At 45.4% G+C, this 19,042-nt stretch overlaps 1 protein-coding gene across 1 annotated transcript in view; it reads left to right on the top strand.

Annotated features, from left to right (window-relative positions):
• plxnb3 (plexin B3) overlaps nt 1–17,771 on the top strand; it is a 46,511-nt gene extending 28,740 nt beyond the window's left edge. The window contains exons 8-41 of the mRNA XM_084014899.1: nt 930–1,062; nt 1,306–1,465; nt 1,685–1,793; nt 1,949–2,057; nt 2,143–2,259; nt 2,407–2,520; nt 2,679–2,769; nt 2,848–3,017; nt 3,110–3,261; nt 3,510–3,615; nt 4,205–4,341; nt 5,049–5,225; nt 5,308–5,473; nt 5,651–5,782; nt 5,876–5,980; nt 6,071–6,232; nt 6,509–6,657; nt 6,749–6,849; nt 7,071–7,288; nt 7,378–7,556; nt 8,399–8,465; nt 8,576–8,722; nt 8,824–8,904; nt 9,005–9,083; nt 9,213–9,316; nt 9,582–9,669; nt 10,624–10,790; nt 10,910–11,070; nt 11,152–11,299; nt 11,412–11,476; nt 12,445–12,520; nt 12,673–12,747; nt 13,217–13,415; nt 13,486–17,771. Of these exons, the coding sequence (XP_083871025.1) occupies nt 930–1,062; nt 1,306–1,465; nt 1,685–1,793; nt 1,949–2,057; nt 2,143–2,259; nt 2,407–2,520; nt 2,679–2,769; nt 2,848–3,017; nt 3,110–3,261; nt 3,510–3,615; nt 4,205–4,341; nt 5,049–5,225; nt 5,308–5,473; nt 5,651–5,782; nt 5,876–5,980; nt 6,071–6,232; nt 6,509–6,657; nt 6,749–6,849; nt 7,071–7,288; nt 7,378–7,556; nt 8,399–8,465; nt 8,576–8,722; nt 8,824–8,904; nt 9,005–9,083; nt 9,213–9,316; nt 9,582–9,669; nt 10,624–10,790; nt 10,910–11,070; nt 11,152–11,299; nt 11,412–11,476; nt 12,445–12,520; nt 12,673–12,747; nt 13,217–13,321 (4,150 nt within the window). The 3' untranslated portion in view covers nt 13,322–13,415; nt 13,486–17,771. The remainder of the gene's footprint in view (nt 1–929; nt 1,063–1,305; nt 1,466–1,684; nt 1,794–1,948; nt 2,058–2,142; nt 2,260–2,406; nt 2,521–2,678; nt 2,770–2,847; nt 3,018–3,109; nt 3,262–3,509; nt 3,616–4,204; nt 4,342–5,048; nt 5,226–5,307; nt 5,474–5,650; nt 5,783–5,875; nt 5,981–6,070; nt 6,233–6,508; nt 6,658–6,748; nt 6,850–7,070; nt 7,289–7,377; nt 7,557–8,398; nt 8,466–8,575; nt 8,723–8,823; nt 8,905–9,004; nt 9,084–9,212; nt 9,317–9,581; nt 9,670–10,623; nt 10,791–10,909; nt 11,071–11,151; nt 11,300–11,411; nt 11,477–12,444; nt 12,521–12,672; nt 12,748–13,216; nt 13,416–13,485) is intronic.
• The last annotated feature ends 1,271 nt before the right edge of the window (nt 17,772–19,042 follow it).

The following is a 19,042-nucleotide window of genomic DNA, read 5'->3' as shown; positions in this document are numbered from 1 at the left end:
TGGTAACTGATGCTGCAGAGCTAACCTGCTCCGGAGCAAGTTATGTTCCTGATAAGAGATCAACGTGGAGAAAAGCACCGCCTACTGACCAATCAGCTCTCTTGAAGATGGCATCAGCGTTTGTAAAAGATCCCGTGGAGCTCGGTGGATCATGGATCGGGTCTCTTAGGAGAGCTAGAGATGTTTTATATGAGAGATCCAGATTCTCATCGGAGGGAGTGACTGTGTCAGCATACCAACTTACCACTTTGAATTATGTTTTTATATTTATTTTTTACACCGCCGGGATTGCAGCTGAAAGAATGAAGCTGATATTGTGAAACACCACACCATAACAATACATCTCAGCAACACATTCATTGTTTAAAGTTATATTTTTGGTCTTTTATTGCGCATTTGGCAGAAGAAACTGTTGCTTTTTGCCTGTATTATACGTTTAACTTCTTTGTATTTCTGTTAGATTATGGTTTTGATTGGTCAAATGCTGCAAACCCCGCCTCTTTCATGTGCACGCACTCACAGCTGGAAAAGGAAACCCTGGGTTGACTTACCGAGTTGATAACCAGCGTTGTGTGATTGCTGATCTCGGATTGCCTTTGTTAGGGTTACTGAAGCTGGATAACAGAAAGATACCTGGTATGTTGAACTCGCTAAGGAGGACAGGTCTCTGGTCTCTGCTATCAGCTGACTGCAGGCTAGAACATCACTGTGTGTTCAGCAGGCAGCTCCCCCTGCTGCTCTTCGGATGCATTACACCTTCACTGTAGGCCACACCTCCTCAACAATAAAACCAACAACAATAACAAACATCATAACAACAACAATATAAACAATTATGCCCTGTTAGTAATGGTTGATTGTGACTTAGATCACAGACAGCTGTCTGTCTGTCACAGCTGTCTGATGATGTTTTTATCCGTTTTGTCCAGATGTTCCCGTAAACATGAGTGTCAGCGCCACACGCAGCCCAACCATTGGCTCTGGAGCTTTGAACCGACCAATCAGTGTGTGACAGTGCAGAGCCTGCAGCCGGCCAATCAGAGCAAGGACGAGCAGACACAGGTGTGATGTTGTTTAGGGGCAATTATGGATTATTGGTTATCGGTTTCATTATAACCATGTTGTATAATGATTATGATGTAGTATAACTGTGTAGTATTATGATGTAATATAACCATGTAGTATAATGATGTAGTATAACCATGTAGTATAATGATGTAGTATATCCATGAAGTATAACCATGTATAATGATGTCGTCTCCTCAGGATGTTTGTGACCGTGTTTTTTTTACGTCCGTCTCCAAGGTGACGCTGTCAGTCGTCCATCTTCCTGCCCTCATGGAGGCGGAGTCTCTGTCCTGTGTGTTCGGGCTCCTCCCACCTCAGCCTGCCATCGTCACAGGAAGCAGGATTACCTGTCAGTCACCTGCTCCAGAGCTCCTCCCACCCATGCCAACAGGAAGTGGTGAGTAAACAGCTGCTGCTGTTCACAACGCACATGTACTCACTGCTAATGTACTGCCTATCATGCATTACATATTAATATACTCCATATTAACGTACTGCATCCAAATGTCCATGTGTTAGTCATCTGACTTCCTGTTCCTGTGACTTCATGTTCCTCTGACTTCCTGTTTCTCTGACTTCCTGTTCCTCTGACTTCCTGTCCCTGTGACTCTTCTAGATCACATCATCGTTCCCGTGTCACTGATGTTTGGTCATGTGACCATCACCACGGGAGACATGATGTTCTACGACTGTGGAGCTGTGAGCCGACTGAACCAGAGCTCCCAGTAAGACCTGCAGCAGCACACACCCAGTACTCTTCATCAGTAGTCTTCATGTAGTTTTCATTAATAATGATAGTAATTAATAAGAACCACTCTGATGGTGGTGATGATGACGATGACGGTGATGATGATGATGTTGATGATGATGATGATTTCAGGTGTCTGGCCTGCATCAGCAGTGTGTGGAGGTGTAACTGGTGTCCTCTGGATCAACTTTGCACACAGAACCAGACCTGTACCAACCAACGCGTCATCCTCAACCAGAGAGTGAGACAGTCTGTCTGTCTGTCTCTCTCATTGTCTCCATCTCTATCTCTCTGTCTGTCTCACCCTGTCTCCTGTCTATCTGCAGGAGTCTCCTGGTCTCAGTTCATGTCCTCTGGTCTTTGCGCTGCAAAGTTCTGCCTTAGTGCCTTTGGGCCTGCCCACCACTGTGGTGCTACGGGGACGAAACCTGGACGTCTACACAGTGAGAACACCTACTGTTTATATTGATCCCTGTGTCTAATCCATACAGAGAAGTGAATGATAGGATGAATTAATCAGTAAGTGAACTGGATCACTGTGGTACTGGATCAGGTCTTAGTTTATAGAGTCTGTCCGTCTCTCTTTGCAGGATGAAGCTCAGTATGTGTGTGTTATTCAAATCGAAGGATTCCAGTTCAATCTGACCGCTGCTGTAGAGAAAACACACGACGACACACACACCTTCACCTGCAGCCCTCACCAGGTAACGCTAGTGTGCTACTGCTAACACGCTAGTGTGCTAGTGCTAACCGCTGTAGTTAAAGGTAGAAATCAGCTTCTGGTTGTTCCTGGTGTTTGGGAATAATGAACTAAAAGCTGCTTTTAACGATGTTGTCTCTCTGTCCTGCCACCTGTCTGTAGTTTCAGTATGCTGTCAGTCAGCTTCAGTACTCGGCAGCTGTCTACCTGCGTAGAGGAGACAGACGCATCGACACCTCACCTGGCCTGCAACGTAAGAGTCAACCAGAGAGCTCGTCTATGAGAGAGAGAGATTCGATTGGCTGATATTTGTTTCCTGTGTTGTTTCCAGTCCAGCTTTACGACTGCTCAGCCGGCCAATCAGATTGCTCACAGTGCTGGGCGGTGCCAGAGGAGTACGGCTGTGTGTGGTGTTCAGGAAGCCCCGCCCCCAGTTGTGTTTACAACCAATCCTGTACCAGCATACCTGCAGACACCTGCCCGCCTCCTCAGATTACACAGGCAAGTCTCGAGATAAATTTACCTGTCTGTCTCTCTGTCTATCTGTCTCTCTCTCTGTTTACCTATCTGACTATCTACCTGTCTGACTGCAGGTGTTACCTGTTTCCGGTCCAATGGAGGGCGGCGTCTTGGTGACAATCATAGGGTCCAATCTGGGGATGAGGTACCAGGATGTTGTGGGCGGAGTCACAGTGGCAGGTGTTCAGTGTCTGTCGCTACCTGAAGGATACCAGATCTCCACCAGGTAACACCCAATCACACCTGGTTCTCTATCACATGAACAGGCAGGTGAGGCCGATAATGGCCGATCATACGGAGACGCGTCGCCCCACAACCCTCGCCCCCCGTACAGCCCTTGGCCCAGATAGCCAATGACACGGAGCAGGAGGCAGGCTTTCCTACTTAACCTACTGTGTGTGTGTGTGTGTGTGTGTGTGTGTGTGTGTGTGTGTGTGTGTGTGTGTGTGTGTGTGTGTGCGTGTGTGTTTGTAGGGTTGTGTGTGAGCTGCAGTCCAGTGGGAAGCAGAGGGTGGGACCTGTCCTGGTTACCATGGGAACAACTCCACCTGGAAAGTCTGCACAGCTCTTCACCTATCAGGTAAAAGTGATTACAGTCCAGATGTTGAACCACCTCAGCTGAGGTCTGGAACAGACACCAGGACCACAGTTGTAGTCCAGAACAGAGACTAGGATCACAGCAAAGAACATGCTTGACTTCCTGCTGAGGAACAGAAACAGGACTGGTGATACTCAGTGAGTAAAGGACCTGGTCCCCCCATAATCCCACTGTATGTGACCACCCACCAACCGGCCGTTAGATCAGGAGAGCTGGACAGGACCGTCGAAGGGCATCAACCCAGCAGGAGGACCGGTATCTTCTCGTCCTGGGCGGAGATCCCCCAGGACCCCATCCTCCGACTCATTAGGAGCAGCCCAGAAATTGTTGCAGGTTCATCCAGGGACACAGTCCAATCAGGCCCCATGGATATAGCCTCAAACACTTGGCGTTCGGCAGTAAATTTGCTTCAAAGCCTGGTGCTCTTCCTGGGACCTTGTATCAGAGTCACAGTCCCCCCATCACCCCCGAAACCATCACAATAAGATGGCTTTTCTCTAGTGTTGGATTTAAACAGGAAATACTGAAGTTCAGAATGTTATTATTTTAACCATTGTGTTTTTGTTTTCAGGACCCACAGCTCCTGGATCTGGTTCCTGATAAAGGTCCCATCTCTGGAGGAACCAGACTGACCATCAGAGGACGACAGCTGCTGACCGGACAAAAGTCTGACCTGAGTGCCTTCCTGGGCCGCCAACCCTGCTACATGTAAGTACTACTGTTACTACTATTGTTACTACTAATACTGCTACTACTACTGTTATTACTACTGTTACTACTAATACTGCTACTACTACTACTACTACTACTGTTATTACTACTGTTACTACTAATACTGCTACTACTACTACTACTGTTATTACTACTGTTACTACTACTGTTACTACTACTGTTACTACTAATACTGCTACTACTACTACTACTGTTATTACTACTGTTTCTACTACTGCTACTACTACTGTTACTAGTACTACTACTGCTACTACTACTGCTACTACTACTGTCACTACTATACTGCTACTGCTACTACTACTACTATTACTACTACTGTTACTACTATACTGTTACTACTACTACTACTGCTACTACTACTGTTGCCACTACTGCTACTACTACTGTTACTGCTATACTGTTACTGTTACTACTATACTATTACTACTACTACTACAACTATTACTGCTACTCCTACTGTTACTACTACTAGTGCTGCTACTCTGTTTGCTGTCTGTTCGCTGTAACAGACTTGTTATTTGGTCATTTCTGACTGGAAACAAAACAAAGTTTTCACATCCTCCTTACTTTGTCTTTCTCCTTGTTTCATATCCTTGTTTCTTGGTGTCCTCTCCTTGTCTCCTTGATTCATTGTCTTCTTGTCTCCTTGATTAATTTTCTCCTTTCTCCTTGTTTCCTCTCAGTGTGGAGGAGGTCAACGACTCCCAGTTGGTGTGTCAGACCGGTGCCAGTAATCGGACTGGTGAGGTCACTCTTCGGGTTCTGTTCGGTAAAGCAGAGAGAACCGTTCCCAACATTACCTTCCGTTACCTTGACGACCCCGTCATCACCGACGCCGTGCCTGCAGAGAGCTTCTACGCGTAAGAACCTGATCACCGATAATCAGTAATCAATCAGCTCATGCCTTAAAGTCTTAATTAGGGGTCCACTTCCTGTCCTCAGAGGCGGGCGTATCATCATGGTAGCGGGCAGGAACCTGGACGTTGTGCAGCAGCCAATCATATCAGTGTGGGTGGAGCCTATTGAGGTCCAGAGGGTGAAACGGAGAAGACGATTGGCTCTGCTCACTTCCAAGCAGCAGCTGGTCTTCAACAGCACCATGACAACGGTGAGATCAACCGGCCAATCAGAGATGAGTTAGGCTGCATTAGTGCAGCGTGGCGTAATGCATCACGGGAGTGTCACTTTAATGGCCACAGAAGAATGGGAGGACTGGTGTGAAGTTAGACAGGGTCAAAGGTCATCCTGAATAATGACTGTCTCTCTCCTCCTGTCTGTCCCTCAGGTGTCGGAGCGTTGCTCTGTCCTGTCGTCTGTTCAGATGACCTGTCCGACCCCCACAGTGTCCCCAGAGGTCAAAGTGAAGGGTGTCTGGTTTCAGCTGGACAACGTCAGAGTCCACTATGAGACCATCAAGGTACCTGTCTGACTCTGTCTCTCTTTGTGTCTGTCTCTCTCTCTGTCTGTCTGTCTCTTTGCTTGAATATCTCTCTGCATGTCTGTCTCTCAGGGTAAAAGCTTCACCTACTATCCAAACCCAGAGTTCTTCCCTCTGAACAGAGAAGCTCCAGACGTCCCATATCGTTTTAAGCCAGGAGGAGTCATCGCTGTGGAGGTAACGTCTTCACCCAACGTCTCAGTCATCATCCATCAGTCCTCATCAATCAGTCATGACTGATGTCTGTGTTTCCGTGGTGACCTTCAGGGTCAGGACCTTACCAGAGCCATATCCAGACAGGAAGTGACGGCTCGACTTGGAGATCAGGAGTGCGAGGTCAAGACTCTGGACAACACTCACCTGTACTGTGAACCTCCAGAGCTCCAACCAATGAGTGTGGAGGACGGCAGCGAGCTTCCCAGCCTCAAGGTAGCATGTTTGTGGAGGACATTCAGTCTTTCCCCTTGAGAAGTGCACAAGTTATGTTATCAGATCTATTATGTCTCCGGGTTCTCCAGACGTCTGAGATACACTTCATAGTAACAATGGCCTCAGCGGAGGCCTTGCCTGGTGTCCATAGTTTCTGTGTATTTAAAGAGGCTTGTTATGTTTCTGCTGGATTGATTTAGGTCACGCTGGAATCATTTTATATATAATATTATATCTAAATATATCTGTCTCTCTCTCCCTGTCTTTCTGTCTCAGGTGTTCATGGGTAACCTGCAGGTGCACTTGGGTTCCGTTCAGTATGACAGCGACTCTCTGTCTCTCGTCCCATTGGCGGCTCAGATCAGTTTAGGGGCGGGAGCAGCTGTCATCATCCTGTCTGTTCTGGTCGTTATCCTTATGTACAGGTAGCTTTGTCTGTCTGTCTGCCTGTCTGTCTGTGTGTCTACACCTGTCTGTCTGTCATGTTTACTGACCACATGACTTGTTTGTGTGCAGGAGGAAGAGTAAACAGGCTCTCCGAGACTATAAGAAGGTTTTGCTGCAGTTGGAGACTCTGGAGATCAACGTGGGAGATCAGTGTCGCAAAGAGTTCACTGGTACACAAATCTATATTTACTTGAATTCTCTAAATATACTTTGGTAATATGTAAAGTATTATCTCAGGCCGATAAAGCTATGTGTCTCTATGGAGTCCGAGAACAAACCACCAACTCCTTAATAAGAGTTCATGTTTGCAGCTTTATGTTTGCAGAGTTTAAAGAGTTTATACCAATGTTGTCCCCTCATGGGACTGAACACCCTCTTCCTCTCCTTCTAGACCTGATGACAGAGATGATGGACCTGAGTAGTGACGTAGGAGGACCAGGACTTCCCCTGCTGGACTACAAGACGTATGCAGAGAGAGTTTTCTTCCCTGGCCAGCAGGTGGCTCCTCTAAGCCGCCAACTGGACCTGCCAGAATCCAGGAGGCAGACTGTGGAGCAGGGCCTCCAGCAGCTCAACAACCTGCTCAATAACAGGCTCTTCCTCACCAGGGTGGGTCATGTGATGCTGATGTAGCCTGGTCTCATATCAGGACATACCTGGACCTGCAGCTGATGGTTTCTTGTGTCTCTGTCTCTCAGTTCATCCACACTCTAGAGGCCCAGCAGGGTTTTTCCCAGAGAGACCGGGGTTACGTCGCCAGTCTGCTTACCATGGCCCTGCATGACAAACTGGAGTACTTCACTGAAGTCATGAAAAGTCTGCTGCAGGACCTGGTGCAGCAGTATGTCGCCAAGAACCCCAAACTCATGCTGCGGCGGTACGTAGAACAAGGTTATGTTCACCTGCGAACTGTGTCAACTGTCATAAAAACTGTCCTAAATGAATGTTTGAAACCTGCAGAATTACCAAACATTAGGCCATCAGGCATCCCGGATCCGAGCTTCGGTTATCTTCTACATGACACACTACACGGTATAAAACCATCGTTTGCTGCCAGCGACACTCATTATCTTCCAGATCTGAGCCTACATACCCGCTGATATTGTGTAGTCTGGGATGGGGATTAGAGTGGTCTGGAGGTCCTGTCTGATAAAGCCAACAGCTAACAGATTCACTCCTCCTGATACCATGGTTCAACAATCAGCTGTCCTTTCCAAGGGTGGCTGGACAATCCCTTACCCTAGTGATTGATGCACAGAGTCCTCCAACTCTGCATCCTCCTGGTTCAGGGGCTCCTGTCACCACCTCACCAGTCCAGGTTGGCAGTCCTCATCCTCTGATGAAAAAGGTCTGGACAAATCCCTGCTTCCCTGACAGACCGTCTTTGATGCCAACCAGCCTGGTCCCTCCCAAATTCTTCACACATTTGAGTTTTTGCTGTGTCTTTCTGGGCTCAGGATACCAGTTTGATGATCCAGGAAAGGTTTCCGTCTTTATTTTGACAGCTACTTGCTCAAGCAAGTTCTTGTCTTAGCACCATGATAAGCCCTGAGAACCTTCAGACCAAAGTCCAAGTAGCCTTCGGCAGGTGGCTTTGAGCCCTCACCCATAAGAGTAGTCCCACTTCCAATCAGGCCCCTCGGGTACAGGTCCTGCAGTGTTCTGGCACCCGCAAACCAAATTTGACTCTGGTCCCCATCTGCTCTGTCTATATTTCAGGACAGAGACAGTTGTAGAGAAGATGTTGACCAACTGGATGTCGATCTGCCTCTACTCCTTCCTCAAGGTAAATGCTCACCTGTCTCTCTGTCTGTCTGTCTGTCCATCTGTCTGTAGAAACACTAATGTGTCTCTGTCTGCGTCCCCCTGCCTGTCTCTTCCTCACCTGTCTCCCAGGAGGTGGCGGGGGAGCCTCTCTACATGCTCTACAGGGCCATCAAGTACCAGGTGGACAAAGGGCCGGTGGACACTGTGACGGGAAAAGCCAAACGAACGCTGAACGACAGCCACCTGCTGCGAGAGGACATCGACTACTGCTCAATGGTAACCACAGCAACACACAACAGGCAATATAAGTCAGTGAGAGCGGTCTGTCTAACCTCTGCACCTGTCTCTATCTCTTGGTACCTGTCTCTCTTCCTCAGACTCTGACAGTTTTGGTGAAGAATGGAGTCGAGGTCCAACCTTGTCCTGTTAAAGTGCTTGACACTGACACCATCACACAGGTCTGTCTGTCTGTTCCTCACCTGTCTATCTGCCTCTCTCCTAGCTGTCTGTCTGGTTACCACACATCCGTTAGTCTCTGACCTATTTGACTATGTGCAGGTGAAGGATAAAATCCTGGATCAGGTCTACAGAGGAGCTCCATTCTCTCAGAGACCTGCAGCAGACAGTCTGGACCTGGGTACACACACACACACACACACACACACACACACACACACACACACACACACACCTACACCTATCTGTCTCACTTGTCCGGTTTGATTGACAGCTTATACTGACCTATATTCCTGTGTTTGATTGGCAGAATGGCGTTCAGGTCAGGCAGGTCACCTGACCCTGTCAGATGATGATGTCACCGCGGTGGTTCAAGGTCGCTGGAAACGAGTCAACACTCTGCAGCACTACAAGGTAACAAGTGACCAATCACAGTGTCTCTTCTTCTACATGTTCATGTTCTCCTCATGTTCTCCTCATGTGTTCTCTTCATGTTCTCCTCATGTTCTCCTCATGTTCTCCTCATATTCTCCTCATATTCTCCTCATGTTCTCCTTGCATTCTCCTCATGTTCTCTTCATGTTCTTCTCATGTTCTCCTCATGTTCTCCACATGTTCCCTTCATGTCCTTTCTGTCCTTGTTTACAAACCCATTAAACACCCCTCTCTTGTTCTTTAGGTTCCAGATGGAGCAACGGTCGCTCTGATTCCTCGTTCTCAGAGTTCAGGTGGAGTTGGAGTCAACCAGGTCTTCCAGACTGGAGAGAGTAAGAGCACAGCACTTCTATCTAGAACTCACAGAACATGGGGAACATCCACATTCCAGCACAATACAACCAGAACAATATCACAGAATCATATCAAACACCTAGAATGTTCTTAACATCTTCAGTATCTGAAAGCCAGTGCCAACACATAGATACTTAGAAATGTTGAGCCCAGAAACCAAACAAAAAGAACAACCCAGAAAATGTAGAATGAATAAGACTTATGGCCCCTCAGTACTGAGGGAATATGAGGTACCAGGGTTCTTGCTGTGAGCCACCTGGTACTCCGCACAAATCCAAATGTGGGTGGTTGTTGGCCCTCGTCAGAGTTGTCCCTTATCAACAATCCTGTTTGTGAGTGTGAAGCAGTCAGGACCTCCAAGTCTGAGGCCACAGTATTCTGCCGTAAAATGATGGATTGTGCAATCTGAATTCAAGCAGGGGAGTTGAAGTATCTCAGGGTCTTGTTCACCTGTGAATGTAAAATGGAGCGTGAGATGGACGGGAGGTTTGGTGGTTGTACCAGGTGAAGAAGTAGTCTGAGTCTGAGTCTGAAGACAAAGCTGTCGGTTTCTCAGTCCATCTAGGTTCAGACCCTCACCTATGGTCACGAGCTTTAGGCAGAGACTGAAAGAATGAGATCATTGATACAAGCATCTGAAATGAGCTCCTTCCTGGGATGTCTGGGATCAGCCATAGTAAAAGGGGAGGAGCTCAGACAACAAGAGGAAACTCCAGAGAAGCTGCTCCTTCGTGTTGAAGGGGACCAGTTGAGGTGGTTCAACATCTGACGCCTCCCTTGAGAGGTTTTGAAAGTATTTGAATGTATCACTAAAGTGACAACCCAGGACCAGCACAAAAACTACCATCTAGAACAAAAACCTCTTGTGTTGTCAGATGCAAAGGTTCTCCCCTGTCGTCTTGGTGTTGATGATATGTGTATGGTTGCTGTAGAAACGCCGATGCTGGAGGGCGAGGAGGAGGAGGGTCTGCGTCTGTGGCACCTGGTGAAGAGCAGCGAAGATCCAGAAATCCCAAAACACAGAAAGAGCAGCATGAGGGAGCGAGAGAGAGCCAAGGCCATACCTGAGATTTACCTGACCAGACTGCTGTCCATGAAGGTAACACACACACATCAACACACCTGAGATTTACCTGTCCAGACTGATGTCCATGAAGGTGGCATACACAGACAATTTTAATCTGTCTCTCCCTTTGCCCGTCTGTCTCTTGTCTGTAGGGGACGCTGCAGAAATTTGTGGATGATGTGTTCGTGGCCATCCTCAATACGAAGCGTTCTCCTCCGATCGCAGTAAGATTTTTCTTTGACTTCCTGGACGACATGGCAGAGAAACATGGCATCGACGACCCTGAGACTGTCCACATTTGGAAAACCAACAGGTGAGAGACGCACCTGGACACCTGTCTGTCTGCCTGTCTGTCTGACATGTCTGCCTCTCTGACATGTCTGTCTCTCTGCAGTCTTCCTCTCAGGTTCTGGGTGAACATCCTGAAGAATCCTCAGTTTGTTTTGGACGTTCAGATAACCGACAGCATCGACGCCGTTCTGTCCGTCATTGCACAGACCTTCATCGACTCCTGCACCACCTCGGAGCACAAAGTTGGACGGGTACAACCTGTCTGTCTGTCTATATGTATCTTTACTGTCAGGTATATGGCTGTAGACGCTGTGTTGTTTAGTCATTAGACAGTGACCACATGGTAACTTTCTGTCCAATCAGGACTCTCCTGTCAACAAGCTGTTGTACGCCAGAGAGATCCCCAGATACAAACAGCTAGTGGAAAGGTGAGACAGCTTCCTGCCACAACCATAGAAACACACTCACTGAAGTACAGTCATCATAGAAACACTGATGTACAGTCACCATAGAAACACACTCACTGAAGTACAGTCATCATAGAAACACTGAAGTACAGTCACCATAGAAACACACTCACTGAAGTACAGTCACCATAGAAACACTGAAGTACAGTCACCATAGAAACACACTCACTGAAGTACAGTCACCATAGAAACACACTCACTGAAGTACAGTCATCATAGAAACACTGAAGTACAGTCACCATAGAAACACACTCACTGAAGTACAGTCATCATAGAAACACTGAAGTACAGTCACCATAGAAACACACTCACTGAAGTACAGTCACCATAGAAACACTGAAGTACAGTCACCATAGAAACACACTCACTGAAGTACAGTCACCATAGAAACACACTCACTGAAGTACAGTCACCATAGAAACACACTAACTGATGTACAGTCACCATAGAAACACACTCACTGAAGTACAGTCACCATAGAAACACTCACTGAAGTACAGTCATCATAGAAACACTGAAGTACAGTCACCATAGAAACACACTCACTGAAGTACAGTCACCATAGAAACACAGTCACTGAAGTACAGTCACCATAGAAACACACTCACTGAAGTACAGTCACCATAGAAACACACTCACTGAAGTACAGTCTCCATAGAAACACTGAAGTACAGTCACCATAGAAACTCATTTCACTCCAGACATAAACTTTTCCAACTTTACTATGAATAAAGAAATAATTATTGATTTTGTAAACTAATTACACTGTGTGTGTGTGTGTGTGTGTGTGTGTGTGTGTGTGTGTGTGTGTGTGTGTGTGTGTGTGTGTGTGTATGTGTATGTGTGTGTATGTGTGTGTATGTGTGTGTGTGTGTGTGTGTGTGTGTGTGTGTGTGTGTGTGTGTGTGTGTGTGTGTGTGTGTGTGTAGGTATTACAGTGATATCCACAGCGCTGCATCAGGCTGTTATCAGGAGATGAACTCCACTCTGACTGAACTGTCCGGGGTCAGTAAACATTTTGTGATATATATTGACAATGTTCACTTAAATTTCTTCAAAGGGACCAGAACGTATCGTTTCATATCAATAATAGTATTAAAACACAAAGTGATATATGAGAAGAAGTGAACATCAAGTAACTGTGTATTCTCCTGCAGAGCTTTGCCTCAGAGATGAACAGTCTCGTTGCACTTCATGAACTCTACAAGTACATCAACAAATATTACGACCAGGTAACACACACACACACACACACACACACACACACACACACACACACACACACACACACACACACACACACACACACACACACACAATGTACTTCCTGTTTGTTTCACAATGAAAACAAATATACAGTCTTGATCCTGATTGGTTCACACATACATACATCTCCTGTCTACCTGTCTGTCTCTCTCTCATCCTCTGCCTCTCTCTCTCTCTCTCTCTCTACCTCTACCTGTCTTTCTGTCTTTACCTGTCTGTCTCTCATCTGTCTGTCTTTGTCTGTACCTGTCTGTCTCTCACCTGTCTCTCTCTACCTGTTCGTCTCTCTCTACCTGTCTCTCACTCACCTGTCTGTCTCTCTCTACCTGTCTGTATCTCACCTGTCTGTCTCTCACTTGTCTGTCTCTCACTTGTCTGTCTCTCTACCTATCTGCCCCTGCCTCTGACCTGTCTGTCTCTCTCTATCTGTCTCAGATCATCATGTCTCTGGAGGAGGACAGCTCTGGTCAAAAGATGCAGTTGGCCTATCGGCTGCAGCAGGTCGCCGCCCTGGTGGAGAACAAGGTCACTGACCTCTGATGACCTCTGACCCCCTAAAGAAGACTGAATCTCCTGTGAACACTGTCTTCCTGTGTGTGTGTGTGTGTGTGTGTGTGTGTGTGTGTGTGTGTGTGTGTGTGTGTGTGTGTGTGTGTGGGGAAGGGGGGGGGGGGATAAGTGGTTTTTATAGTCAGACTCAGGAGATCCTGGTTCTTGAGATTCTGGTTCTTTAGATACTTCGGCAGCAGTCAAACCAAACCTGAACCTGACAATCTACCCAATCAGACAACACCATCATCACCTGCTACCTTGCACTACGTTTCCAGAGTTCCCTGTTCTGGAGACAGAAAGCACAATTTTAATGATTGACCTGCTGATCTCAGACCTGCCGTATATTTTTATGGACAGTATTCGTATCTTTTTCTACTGAAACCAGCACAGTTCTGATCTAGGATCTTTAAGAGCCAACATGTAGAGGTTTACTGACAGAACAGAATCAGGGAGAGTTTCAGTGTGACTCCAGTTTCTGGGCTTAATCTCTTCAGGTAACCACTGGACCCGACCCACACTGGTTCCCGGTCTTTCCAGTCTCAGTTCCAGGTTGAGTCCAGATCGAATCTCCAGGGTTCAGGTTTGCCAACAAGCACACAGTTGAGCCGTGACTGGAAACAGGTTGAAGGACCCAGTCAACCTTGATACTATGGAAACTATAGTGTTGCCATAGTGCTGTAGAGATGACCTCCATCTTCTGATAATTAAGAAGAATTAAGAAGTATTAATAAGTGTGGAACCGAAAGGGATCATATCATGTGTCTCCTGGTTTCTAAAACGCAAATAATGCGATAAATAACTACTTACTAGTAGTCATTATATTAAATAATGACTTCTATCTGAGATAGCTGGAAAAGAAACGAGAATCACACTGGAAATAAAGTGGAATTGAAACATTGAAGTTTATAGAAAAACAGTCTAAAATCTGGGGGGAGGAGTTTAAACTGTGCGTGTAGGTGTGTTTGCTTGCTAGTTACTAACTTATTACATGTACATACTGTAAGTCCTATTTATACTTATTTATCCCAGCTGTGCCTTCACTCTTGCAGCTAGGTGGAGTTGCCTGTTCTTACAGCAGCAGGAAGATTCATTCATTTTAATGTTGAAGTCTTATTGAACCAACTGAACCTTCATATTCCCAAACAGTCGTATCACTGGGGAAAGAACTAGCATATCATTATGCTAGGTTGACAAACACAACTCACTCTTTTACTGGAATTAGTTGAGATTGTTTGTTTGTTGTCAAGTTAAGAATACTGCTGTAGCTACGATTATTAAGCTAGCTAGAAACAGCTAGCACTCCAAGAAATAGAATAGTAGCAGAACGGACATTGGTCAGGTGACTAGATGATTGTTGATGATTGATCATCAGGAGGATAAAACTGTGTATTAAGAACAAAAACAACTGTTTGGTGATAACTGACACCTGCAGCCTCTACAAACAGACGGTGAATGTGTTCTGAGGAGCATCAAGATGCTACCAGTGGGTTGCCCTTCATGAAGATGCTGTTTTTAGCTAGCTCATGCTACAGTAGCATTGAGATGCTACCAGGGTGTGTTGCCCTTTATGAAGATGCTGTTTTTAGCTAGCTCATGCTACAGTAGCATCAAACCTTTGGCTACCAACGTTGACCACTTCCCTCAACTACCTTCATTACATGTTCTATTAGATCAATCCCTTGTCCTGTCATACAGGCTGAATCCAGACTCCTGCACCTCTCAGACCCTCAGACTCAGACCCTCGGTCTCTTGGACTCCACATGTTGTGATGTAAAAGAAAGCAATAAAAACACCAGAACTCACCACAACCTTTAAGGTTTCAGGGTCAATAAATGTAGTTTATTGATGTGATGCATCCACAACGACTTTGGCTGCAGGTCCAGAGGATGGTGATCTGGATTCAGCCTTGAGATGTGCAGCTGTGTCTCAACAGCAACATTTTGTTGCTTTAGCTGTTGTTGTGTTTTCTCTGCATGGAATTGGGATGACCAGAGTCCAGAGTCATGTCTGCTGAACTAGATAATTCCTGGACTCTGCTGAACTCTTGACAGGATAGAGTCTGGACTGTCCTGGCCTCTTGGCAGTATACTTCCTTGATTCTCATCAGGATTCTTCCTGCACCCTTTGGGACTCTCCTGACTGGATACTTCCTGGACTGTCCTGAACTCTCATCAGGATACTTCCTGGACTCTCCTCAAAGGAGACGTTCTGGACTCTCCTGCCAGGACACTTCCTGAACTCTGCTGGATTCTTGACAGGGTACTTCTGGGACTTTTTGACCATATACTTCCAATACTCGCCTGGCCTCTCAACTTTATACCTATGGACTCACCTGGCAGGATACTTCTGGATTCACCTGACAGGATACTTCCTGGACTCTCCTAGACTCTTGGCAGGATACTTCTGGACTCACCTGGCAGGATACTTCTGGACTCACCTGACAGGATACTTCCTGGACTCTCCTAGACTCTTGGCAGGATACTTCTGGACTCATCTGACAGGATACTTCAGGACTCTCCTAGACTCTTGGCAGGATACTTCTGGACTCACCTGACAGGATACTTCCTGGACTCTCCTAGACTCTTGGCAGGATACTTCTGGACTCACCTCACAGGATACTTCTGGACTCACCTGACAGGATACTTCCTGGACTCTCCTAGACTCTTGGCAGGATACTTCTGGACTCACCTGACAGGATACTTCCTGGACTCTCCTAGACTCTTGGCAGGATACTTCTGGACTCACCTGACAGGATACTTCCTGGACTCTCATAGACTCTTGGCAGGATTCTTCTGGACTCATCTGACAGAATACTTCAGGACTCTCCTAGACTCTTGACAGGATACCTCTGGACTCATCTGACAGGATACTTCAGGACTCTCCTAGACTCCTGACAGGATACTTTTGGACTTACCTGACAGGATACTTCTCGACCCACCCGACAGGCTACTTCCTGGACGGTCCTAGTCTCTTGACAGGATACTGTCTCGATTATTGATAGGATACTTCTGGACTCACCTGACAGGATACAGGACTCTCTTAGGCCAAATCCCAATCTCCCCTCTCACGGACTCACAGACTTTGATGTGCGTTTATTATTGTTATATTACACACCTGGTTTATTTTTATTATTATATTACACACCTGGTTTTATCATCAACCAGTTATTTTAATTTAGGTTATTGAAGCATTTTTAACTAAAACAAGTAAGTACTTTATTTGACAGGTACGTCTGGTCTGGGATGATATGAGCCTGGATGACATTCAGATCAGGCTGTAGATTGTTTTAAATAAAAACCAACACTTTTAGATAGTATATTTTGTGTCATCAAAGTAAAGTGACATGCTGAGTGCTGTCCCATTTGTATTTCTACCATTTCAAGTGCTCACAGCCCCTCACACTCAACCACTTACAGGTGACGCCAGTTAAGTCCATGAGGGTTCAGGGCTTAGACCTTAGAGAGACATCGGGATTTGGCGTTAGACTCTTGAGAGGATACTTCTGGACTCACCCGACAAGGTACTTCCTGCACTGTCCTAGTCTCTTGACAGTATACCTTCTAGACTATTGAAAGAATACTTCTGGACTCACCTGACAGGTTACTTCGGGACTCACCTACTCTTGACAGGATACCTCCTAGACTATTGACAGACTACTTCCTGGACGTGTTTTTCAGTGTAAATGAACCCATCAGGCAATAACTAAACAGTCTCTTACCGTCTGCGGTTGTTTTCGGCAGCTGAACTAAAATAGCAATCTGACAAATTTTGTTATAAAATTAGACGTTTGTTAAATGATCTTCCTTCTCTACTTTCTTCTCCTAATATTATCTTTGTTTAATCTGAACATCTGTGTTTTTGCCTTGCGCGTTTTTGAGCTTGTGTTTGACCTGTAGTTGTAGTTCTCTGATCAGATTAGAATTATGCATGTGTGTGATGATGATGATGACGATGATGATGATGATAATGATGATTTATAGTGCTTCTTTTAAGCTCATCTCTTTTAAAATAAAGACAGAAATAGAGGCTGAAACTCTGCTGTGTCACTGATGATGTATGTAAATAGAAGAAGTTGGTCACACTTTGACCTTTGACCTCCTGATCTCTGTACAGTTTTTTTAATCTTCTGGGACACAATGAAACAGATCCTCAGCTCTGGTTGGTCGAGCTCTTTGTTACTGAAACATTTTTTTCTACAAGGGACTAAAAGTTTAAAGGGTTTGTATGAACTGAATCAGGATCAGATGTAATGAAGCACAGACTGCTTTTCTACTGACTGTACAGTTTGCTTATATTGTGTAAATGTGCCTGTAAATACCTGTCTAAGGATGAGGATAATGGAAAGTCTTTCTGCAATGGAAATGTGTCTTATTGTGAAGAGGCAGAAGGCCAAACACAATTTGTATCATGTAAAAATAAAGTTATAATTTTAACAGTTTGCTTTGTTGTACCATTTCTTTGTGTTTTAATACTATTATTGATATGAAACGATACATTCTGGTCCCTTTGAAGAAATATAAGTCAACATTGTCAAATGTTGTGATGTCTAAACCTACAGAAAGGATTTTGTAAATAAAGAACAACAAGACTAAATCTGACATCTGATGTCAACTTTTAGTGTTTGATATCCATTAGTCATTATTATCTTCAGTATAAAACAATTACATTTTATTTATAGTGTCATATCACAACAGAAGTTATCTCAGGACACTTTACACATTGAGCAGGACTAGATCATCATTTTCAGAGTCAATACATTTTCAGAGTCCCAACATCACCAGGAGCAAGCATTACAGCGCCACCTAGTGGCAGCGTTGTAATGCCTTAATAGGCTTTTAGGCAGAAATCTTATGCAGACCAGGGGCCTCATTTATAAAGCTTGCGTAAGCACAAAACGGGGCTGGAAACGTGCATATGCCACATTCCACGCAGGTTGTGATCTCTTGAAATCAAACTTGATGGGAAAAAAGTGCGTAGCTGTAAGCAAACTCGGAGCCATGCGTACATTCTGGAGACTGGAGGGGAATCTGTGCTGACCTGAAGTCAGATTGTAGAACGTAAACGTGAGAAGAACTATTATAGTTTTGATGACTCGCACACATTTCATTTCACTCCATATCATACGTAAGATCCCGTTATCATGAAGATGAACTCCAGCAGGGTTATTTGTACGGAGTGATGCTTTTGTTTCAGAAACACAAGCCGACTCGTATCTTAAATCAAAATTATTTCTAGATATTGAATCAGCCCTGTGTCGCCGCAGGAGGAGGAGATGTGCCGAGTTCCTCCACTGTCCACCCATGTTGGTCCACCCATGTTGGTCCACTCATGTTGGTTTATGTTGGTCCACTCATGTTGATCCACGCATTGCTCCATGTTGGTCCCCAGGCCTCATTGAATTTAATTGAATTCTACAAAAGCAGATATTTCAACATAGAAATGTCCTTAAACATTTCAGAAAACTCCCGTTTGCAAAAAAAAATCTAAAGAGCTCTTCAAAGAACCTGGTCAGGGATTATGTTGCAATATGACATGTTGAAAATGTGAGTCAGAGAATATTGTTAAGATGTGTGATCAGTCGAAAAAACGGAAATTAATCTAAATCCTCTCCCGACGTAAAGCTGCTAGAATCACTTTTCATATCGATGTTGATGAGAAAACCACGGCACATTTCTCCAGAGTTGGTTTAGATTCAGGAAAAAGGATGAG

The sequence above is a fragment of the Eutrigla gurnardus genome (genome assembly GCF_963514095.1).
Source record: "Eutrigla gurnardus genome assembly, chromosome: 8".
Lineage (NCBI taxonomy): Eukaryota > Metazoa > Chordata > Actinopteri > Perciformes > Triglidae > Eutrigla > Eutrigla gurnardus.
The sequence above is the reverse complement of the archived record's forward strand: the minus strand, read 5'-3'. Positions and strand labels throughout refer to the sequence as shown.